The 9640-nt window shown below is 39.6% G+C and overlaps 1 protein-coding gene across 1 annotated transcript; it reads left to right on the forward strand.

Annotated features, from left to right (window-relative positions):
• Positions 1 to 249: 249 nt before the first annotated feature.
• Positions 250 to 1182, forward strand: LOC308353539 (olfactory receptor 1J4-like; the record flags this gene model as incomplete). Its single annotated transcript, XM_080820433.1, has 1 exon — positions 250 to 1182. The coding sequence occupies one exon, from the start codon at positions 250 to 252 to the stop codon at positions 1180 to 1182; it is 933 nt and encodes a 310-aa protein (XP_080676559.1).
• Positions 1183 to 9640: the final 8458 nt, after the last annotated feature.

A 9640-nucleotide genomic window follows, 5' to 3' on the forward strand; every position in this document is an offset into this window, starting at 1 on the left:
TCAATAAATATTTGTTGAGTAAAGAATAATTGTCCTTTAGCTGTTTTCAGAAAAAAACTGGTAAATGTGCAGTTTCATGTATCATTAGTGCTAGAGGTGGACAAATTATCTCATGCACCAACAGTTGTGAAAAATAAACAGAAAGGTAGTTAAAATTAAGAATTTTTATAGAAAGGAACTTACTAAAATGTTATGACATGTTGACTGACCTTCCCTATTTTCCCCAGTTGCCAGAGAGATAAGAATAGCATGAGGAGGGAGAACAAGAGCAGCGTGTCTGAGTTCCTCCTCCTGGGGTTCCCCATCCAGCCAGAGCAGCAGGGAGTGTTCTTCACCCTGTTCCTGGGCATGTACCTGACCACGGTGCTGGGGAACCTGCTCATCATCCTTCTCATCAGGCTGGACTCTCGCCTCCACACCCCTATGTACTTCTTCCTCAGCCAGTTGGCCCTCTCTGATATTTCCCTTTCATCTATTATAGTTCCAAAGATGCTCATGAACATGCAGACTCAGCAACAATCCATTCACTATGTGGGGTGCATTTCTCAGATGTATTTTTTCATACTTTTTGGTTGTCTTGACAACTTCCTTCTTGCAGTGATGGCATACGACAGGTATGTTGCCATCTGTCAGCCACTCCACTACACCACTGTCATGAGGCAAGAACTGTGTATCTCATTAATAGCTGGGTCCTGGTTCTTCTCTTGCATTCATGCCCTGTTGCACACCCTGCTCTTGGTCCAGTTATCCTTCTGTGCTGATAATACCATCCCCCACTTCTTCTGCGACATCACTGTGCTCCTGAAGATGAGCTGCTCAGACATCTCTCTCAATGAGCTGGTCATCTTTACTGAAGGAGGAGTGCTTTTCATCCTGCCCTTGAGTAGTATCTTGGGCTCATATATCCGCATAGGGACAACTGTCCTGAGGATCCCCTCTACTAAGGGACTCTTTAAAGCCTTTTCTACCTGTGGCTCCCATCTTTTTGTGGTGTCTTTATATTATGGGACACTTGCAGGTGTTTACTTTTTCTCCACATCATGGGACTTCAGTGACAAAGACATAATTTCTTCAGTCATGTATACAGTAGTTACCCCTATGCTGAACCCCTTCGTCTATAGCCTGAGGAACAAAGATATAAAACAGGCCCTAGAAATCTTTGTAAAGAGGGCTAACTTTTAAGTGACAATCACTAAATCCGGTTACTGCAGTCATGCAATGGAGATATATCTCCTCAAACTATAGTATGATTTGGAACTCTATGTAACTTAAAACAAATATACATTCTGCGGTCATAGTGTTGTTAATATGTCTACCATGTCAACTTTGTTACTTGGTTTGTTAAATATCCTTTATCCTTAATTTTTTCCTCCTTGTTCATCATCTCTTATATGTGCAAAATCTTACGTGAAACATGCTGCACAATTGTAATTGTGGATTTATTTTTCCCCTTTTAGATATGCCCAATTATTGCTTGTGTATTTTATAAGCTGTCATTGAGGACATGGAGATTTAACATCATGATCTGCTTCTATGTACTGGTTCTTTAATGCAGTGGTGTGCTGAAGCTGGCTTGCACTGGTTTCAGGCTGAATGTGAACATCTCTTTCAACTCCACATTTAATGGCATCACTTTGGTAGATTGAAATCAGCCATACTGGAAATAATTACACTATGGTAATTGTCAAATGCTACAAAGCAAGGCTCCTCTGAGAGCTATTTTTATTCATTTAACATCACACTACTGCATTTATAAATAGGAGATATTTCTCTTTATCTCTAGCAGGAGCTCCTGGCTTAACATCTCATCTACTTCTTCTGATTATCAGTATAGATGTATCAGCTTTCTTTTGGTTAGCATTTACATGGTATGTCTTTTTTTTTATTATGTTTAGTTAGCCATCATATAGTACATCATTAGTTTTGATATAGTGTTCAACAATTCATTAGTTGTGTATAATACCCGATACTCATCACAACATGAACCCTCCTTAATACCCATCACCTGGCTACCTACATGGTATTTCTTTTCCATCAACTTCCTTTAAACTGTTCTATGTCCTTATATCTGTGAGTCATTCCTTGTTAGCACTGTGAAGTTAGGTTTCATTTCATTTCATTTTTTCAGTGTTCCAAGATTCATTGTTTATGCACCACACCCAGTGCTCCATGTAATACATGTCCTCCTTAATACCCACCACCAGACTCACCTAATGCCACACCCTCTCCCCTCCAAAACCTTCAGTTTGTTTCTCAGACTCCACAGTCAATCATGGTTCACCTCCCCCTCCGATTTCCCCCAATTCACTTTTCCCTTCCTTCTCCTAATGTCCTCCATGTTATTCCTTATGATCCACAAGTAAGTGAAACCATATGATAATTGACTCTCTCCACTTGACTTATTTCACTCAGCATAATCTCCTCTAGTCCTGTCCATGCTGATACAAAAGTTGGGTATTCATCCTTTCTGATGGAGGCACAATATTCCATTGTATATATGGACTATATCTTCTTTATCCATTCATCTGTTGAAGGGCATCTTGGCTCATCTTGGCAATTGTGGCCATTGCAGCTATGAACATTGGGGTACATATGGCCATTCTTTTCACTACATCTGTATATTTGGGGTAAATACTCAGTAGTGCAATTGCAGGGCCATGGGGTAGTTCTATTTTTAATTTCTTAAGGAATCTCCACACTGTTTCCCAAAATGGCTGCACCAACTTGCATTCCCATCAAGAGTGTAAGAGGCTTCCCCTTTCTCCACATCCTCCCCAACACTTGTTGTTTCTTGTCTTGTTAATTTTGGCCATTCTAACTGGTGTAAGGTGGTATCTCAATGTGGTTTTAATTTGAATTTCCCTGGTGAATTTTCCTAATGATGATGACACATTTCCATGTGTCTGTCAGCTATTTGTATGTCTTCTTTGGAGAAGTGTCTGTTCATGTCTTCTGCCCACTTTTTGACTTGACTATCTGTTTTGTGTGTGTTGAGTTTGAGGAGTTCTTTATAAATCTTGGATATCAGCCGTTTGTCTCTATTGTCATTTGAGAATATCTTCTTCCATTCTGTGTGTTGCCTTTTTGTTTTCTTGACTTTCCTTTGTTTTTCAGAAGCTTTTGATCTTGATGAAGTCCCAAAAGTTCATTTTTGCTTTTATTTCCTTTGCCTTTGGAGACATGTCTTGAAAGAAGTTGCTGTGGCTGATGTTGAAAGGTTACTCCCTATGTTCTCCTCTAGGATTTTGATAGATTCCTGCCTCACGTTGAGGTCTTTTATCCACTTAGAGTTTATCTTTGTGTATGGTGTAAGAGAATGGTCAAATTTCATTCTTCTATACATAGCTGTCCAATTTTCCCAGCACCATTTATTGAAGAGATGTCTTTTTTACACTGGATATTTTTTCTGCTTTGTCGAGGAGTATTTGACCATAGAGTTGAGGGTCCATATCTGGGCTTTCTACTCTGTTCCACTGGTCTATGTGTCTGTTTTTGTGCCAGTACTATGCTGTCTTGGTGATCACAGCTTTGTAGTAAAGCTTGAAATCAGGCAATATAAAGCCCCAGTTTTGTTTTTCTTTTTCAACATTTCCTTAACAATTTGGTTTTTTTTTTTGGTTCCATACAAATTTTAGGATTGTTTGTTCCAGCACTTTGAAAAATGCTGGTGGAATTTTGATTGGGATGGCATTGAAAGTATAGATTGCTCTGGGGAGTATAGACATTTTAACAAAGTTTATTCTTCCAATCCATGAGCATGGAATGCTTTTCCTCTGATCTATGAGCATGGAATACTTTTCCATCTTTTTGTATCTTCTTCAATTTCTATTTATTTATTTATTTATTTATTATCTCATTTTATATTTATTCAAAATGATGACCTAAGTTTGTTTCCTTCAAAAGGTCCACAGAAGACAGCAAGAGGCTGTTTTAAGTGGTCACCTTTTTTTGTTTTTTTTTTCTTTTTCTTTTAAATTTTTATTTCTTTTCAGCGTAACAGTATTCATTGTTTTTGCACCACACCCAGTGCTCCATGCAATCTGTGCCCTCCCTAATACCCACCACCTGTTCCTCCTACGTCCCACCCCTGCCCCTTCAAAACCCTCAGGTTGTTTTTCAGAGTCCATAGTCTCTCATGGTTCACCTCCCCTTCCAATTTCCCTCAACTCCCTTCTCCTCTCCATCTCCCCTTGTCCTCCATGTTATTTGTTATGCTCCACAAATAAGTGAAACCATATGATACTTGACTCTCTCTGTTTGACTTATTTCACTCAGCATAATCTCTTCCAGTCCTGTCCATGTTGCTACAAAAGTTGGGTATTCATCCTTTCTGATGGGGGCATAATGCTCCATAGTGTATATGGACCACATCTTCCTTATCCATTCATCCGTTGAAGGGCATCTTGGTTTTTTCCACAGTTTGGCGACCGTGGCCATTGCTGCTATAAACATTGGGGTACAGATGGCCCTTCTTTTCACTACATCTGTATCTTTGGGGTAAATACCCAGTAGTGCAATTGCAGGGTCATAGGGAAGCTTTATTTTTAATTTCCTGAGGAATCGCCACACTGTTCTCCAAAGTGGCTGCACCAACTTGCATTCCCACCAACAGTGTAAGAGGGTTCCCCTTTCTCCACATCCTCTCCAACACACGTTGTTTCCTGTCTTGCTAATTTTGGCCATTCTAACTGGTGTAAGGTGGTATCTCAATGTGGTTTTGACTTTTCTTTTTAAAAATTTTATTTAAATTCAATTAGCTTGGCAAGCCAGAAAGGGCTGGCAAGATATATTCAGGGCACTAAATGAGAAGAACATGCAGCCAAGAATACTTTATCCAGCAAGACTGACATTCAAAATGGATGGAGAGATAAAGAGTTTCCAAGACCGGCAAGGCTTGAAAGACTATGCAACCACCAAGCCGACACTGCAGGAAATATTAAGGGGGGTTCTATAAAAGAGGAAAAATCCTAAGAATAGCATTGAACAGAAATATAGAGACAATCGACAGAAAGAAAGACTTCAAAGATAACACAATGTCAATAAAAACGTATCTCCCAATAATCACTCTCAATGTGAATGGCCTAAATGCGCCCATAAAACGACACAGGGTTGCAGATTGGATAAAATGACAGGACCCATCCATATTGTCTACAAGAGACCCATTTTGAACCTAAAGATACACCCAGACTGAAAGTGAAGGGATGGAGAAGCATCTTTCATGCCAATGGGCCTCAAAAGAAGGCCGGGGTAGCGATTCTCATATCAGATAAATTAGATTTTAAACTAAAGACGGTAGTCAGGGATACAGAAGGACACTACATCATTCTTTTTTTTTTAAGATTTTATTTATTTATTTGACAGACAGAGATCACAAGTAGAGAGAGAGGAGGAAGCAGGCTCTCCGCTGAGCAGAGAGCCCGATGCGGGGCTCAATCCCAGGACCCTAAGATCATGACCTGAGCCGAAGGCAGAGGCTTTAACCCACTGAGCCACCCAGGCACCCCAGGACACTACATCATTCTTAAAGGGACTATCCACCAAGATGATCTAACAATTGTAAATATCTACGCCCCCAATATGGAAGCAGCCAATTACATAAGAAAACTATTAATCAAGATAAAGAGTCATATTGATATGAATACATTAATAGTAGGAGATCTTAACATGCCTCTCTCAGAAATAGACAGATCATCAAAGCAGAAATCAATAAAGAAACAAGAGCATTGAATGACACATTAGACCAGATGGACCTCATAAATATATACAGAACATTCCACCCTAAAACAACAGAATATTCATTCTTCCCAAGTGCACATGGAACCTTCTCCAGAATAGACCACATACTGGGTCACAAATCAGGACTCAACTGATACCAAAAGACTGAGATTATTCCCTGCATATTCTCAGATCACAATGCTTTGAAACTGGAGCTCAATCACAAGGAAAAGTTCGGAAGGAACTCAAACACCTGGAAGCTAAAGACCACCTTGCTTAAGAATGCTTGGATCAGGGGCACCTGGGTGGCTCAGTGGGTTAAGCCTCTGCCTTCAGTTCAGGTCATGATCTCAGGGTCCTGGGATCGAGCCCCACATGGGGCTCTCTGCTCAGCAGGGAGTCTGCTTCCTCCCCCTTCTCTCTGTGTGCCTGCCTCTCTGCCTACTTGTGACCTCTGTCTGTCAAATAAATGAATAAAATCTTAAAAAAAAAAAAGAATGCTTGGATCAACCAGGAGATCAAAGAAGAACTTAAACAATTCATGGAAACTAATGAGAATGAAGACACTTCGGTCCAAAACCTACTGGATACAGCAAAGGCGGTCCTAAGGGGGAAATACATAGCCATCCAAGCCTCCCTCAAAACAATTGAAAAATCCAGAATACACCAGCTGTCTCTACACCTTAAAGAACTGGAGAATCAACAACAAATCAAACCAACTCCACACGTAAGAAGGGAAATAATCAAGATTAGAGCAGAGATCAATGAGGTAGAAACCAGAGATACAGTAGAACATATCAATGAAACTAGAAGCTGGTTTTTTGAAAGAATCAATAAGATCGATAAACCACTGGCCACACTAATCCAAAAGAAAAGAGAGAAAGCCCAAATTAATAAAATTATGAATGAAAAGGGAGAGATCACAACTAACACCAAGGAAGTAGAAACAATCATCAGAAGCTATTATCAACAGTTATATGCCAAGAAGCTAAGCAACCTAGATGAAATGGATGCATTCCTGGAAAACTATAAACTCCCAAAATTGAACCAGGAAGAAATTGACAACCTGAATAGACCGATATCTAGTAACGAGATTGAAGCAGTGATCAAAAGCCTCCCAAAAAACAAGAGCCCAGGACCTGATGGATTCCCGGGGGAATTCTACCAAATTTTCAAAGAAGAAATAACACCTATTCTCCTGAAGCTGTTTCAAAAAATTGAAGCAGAAGGAAAACTTCCAGACTCTTTTTATGAAGCCAGCATTACCATGATCCCCAAACCAGGCAAAGACCCTACCAAAAAGGAGAATTTCAGACCAATATCCCTGATGAATATGGATGCCAAGATTCTCAACAAGATCCTAGCAAACAGGATCCAACAGCACATTAAAAAGATTATCCACCATGACCAGGTGGGATTCATCCCTGGGTTACAAGGATGGTTCAACATTCGCAAATCAATCAATGTGATAGAACAAATCAATAAGAGAAGAGAGAAGAACCACATGATCCTCTCCATTGATGCAGAAAAAGCTTTTGACAAAATCCAGCATCCGTTCCTGATTAAAACGCTTCAAAGTATAGGGATAGAGGGAACATTCCTGAACTTCATCAAATCTATCTATGAAAGACCCACAGCAAATATCATCCTCAATGGGAAAAAGCTTGCAGCCTTTCTGTTGAGATCAGGAACACGACAAGGATGCCCACTCTCACCACTCTTGTTCAACATAGTATTAGAAGTCCTAGCAACAGCAATCAGACAACAAAGAGAAATAAAAGGTATCCAAATTAGCAAGGAAGAAGTCAAACTCTCTCTCTTCGCAGATGACATGATTCTTTATATGGAAAACCTGAAAGACTCCACCCCTAAACTACTAGAACCCATACAGCAATTTAGTAATGTGGCAGGATACAAAGTCAACATACAGAAATCAGTGGCTTTCTTATACACTAACAATGAAAACACAGAAAGGGAAATTAGAGAATCGATTCCATTTACTATAGCACCAAGAACCATAAGATACCTGGGAATAAACCTAACCAAAGAGGTAAAGGATCTGTACTTGAGGAACTACAGAACACTCATGAAATAAATTGAAGAAGACACAAAAAGATGGAAGACCATTCCATGCTCTTGGATCGGAAGACATTGTCAAAATGTCTATACTGCCTAGAGCAATCTATACTTTTAATGCCATTCCAATCAAAATTCCACCAGTATTTTTCAAAGAGCTGGAGCAAATAATACTAAAATTTGTATGGAATCAGAAGAGACCCTGAATCGTTAAGGAAATGTTGAAAAACAAAAATAAAACTGGTGGCATCACGTTACCTGATTTCAAGCTTTACTACAAAGCTGTGATCACCAAGACAGCATGGTACTGGCATAAAAACAGACACGTAGACCAGTGGAACAGAGTAGAGAGCTCAGATATGGACCCTCAACTCTATGGTCAAATAATCTTCGACAAAACAGGAAAAAATATCCAGTGGAAAAAAGACAGTCTCTTCAATAAATGGTGCTGGGAAAACTGGACAGCTATATGTAGAACAATGAAACTTGACCATTCTCTTACACCGTACACAAAGATAAACTCAAAATGGATAAAAGACCTCAATGTGAGACAGGAATCCATCAGAATCCTCGAGGAGAACATAGGCAGTAACCTCTTCGATATCAGCCACAGCAACTTCTTTTTCTATAATACAGAAACATAGTTGACTTTTCTAGGTCAACGTCAATATATAACTATATGGAATTCACTATTTTTATAATTCGTATATTGTTTTGGATATTTTAGGTAAGCCATGAAATTATCAGTGAATAGTAATTGGATTCTACCCTCTTAATATTTAGACTCTCTATTTCTTTATATTTACTTAATGTTCTGGTTAAAGCTTCTGGTATAATCTTTTATTTTTGCAACTTTGTATAATAAAATTCAGCTCAATGATTTTTAATAAATTTTTTAATTTGTAACCTAGATGAAACCAACTAATTCCCAGAAACATACAACCTACCAAGATTGATAAATTTTACTATCAGGTGACGAGGTGTGGACCTATTTTTATTGATTTTGAGGGCGTTCTTAGTATCTCCTGGATTTTGATGTTTGTTCCCTTTGCCATATTAGGGAAATTCTCTCCAATAATTGTCTCCAATATACCTTCTGCTCCCCTCTCTCTTTCTTCTTCTTCTGGAATCCCAATTATTCTAATGTTGTGTCGTCTCATGGTGTCACTTATCTCTCGAATTCTCTCCTCGTGGTCCAGTATTTGTTTGTCTCTCTTTTGCTCAGTTTCTTTATTCTCTGTCATTTGGTCTTCTACGTCACTAATTCTTTCTTCTGCCTCATATATCCTAGCAGTAAGAGCTTCCATTTTTGATTGCACCTCATTAATAGCTTTTTTGATTTCAACTTGGTTAGATTTTAGTTCTTTTATTTCTCCAGAAAGGGCTTTTATCTCTCCAGAGAGGGTTTCTCTAATATCTTCTATGCCTTTTTCGAGGCCGGCTAGAACCTTGAGCATCGTCATTCTGAACTCTAGATCTGTCATATTACCAATGTCCATATTGATTAGGTCCCCAGCCTTTGGTTCGGCCTCTTGTTCTTTTTTTTGTGGTGAGTTTTTCAGCCTTGTCATTTTGTCCAGATAAGATTTGCTTTCTCCTGCTGTGGAATTCCGCTGTTCTTGGGGAGTGAAGTTGGTCTTGGCTGGGTTTCTTGTTGATCTTCTGGGGGAGGGGCCTGTTGTGGCGATTCTCATGTGTCTTTGCCGCAGGTGGAATTGCACCACCCTTGCCAGGGGCCGGGCTAAGTAATCTGCTCGGGTTTGCTTTCGGGAGCTTTTGTTCCCTGAGCGCTTTCCGTAGAGTTCTGGAGGACGGGAATGAAGATGGCGGCCTCCCAAGCTCTGGGCTC

This window comes from Martes martes, assembly GCF_963455335.1.
Source record: "Martes martes genome assembly, chromosome: 12".
Taxonomy (NCBI): domain Eukaryota; kingdom Metazoa; phylum Chordata; class Mammalia; order Carnivora; family Mustelidae; genus Martes; species Martes martes.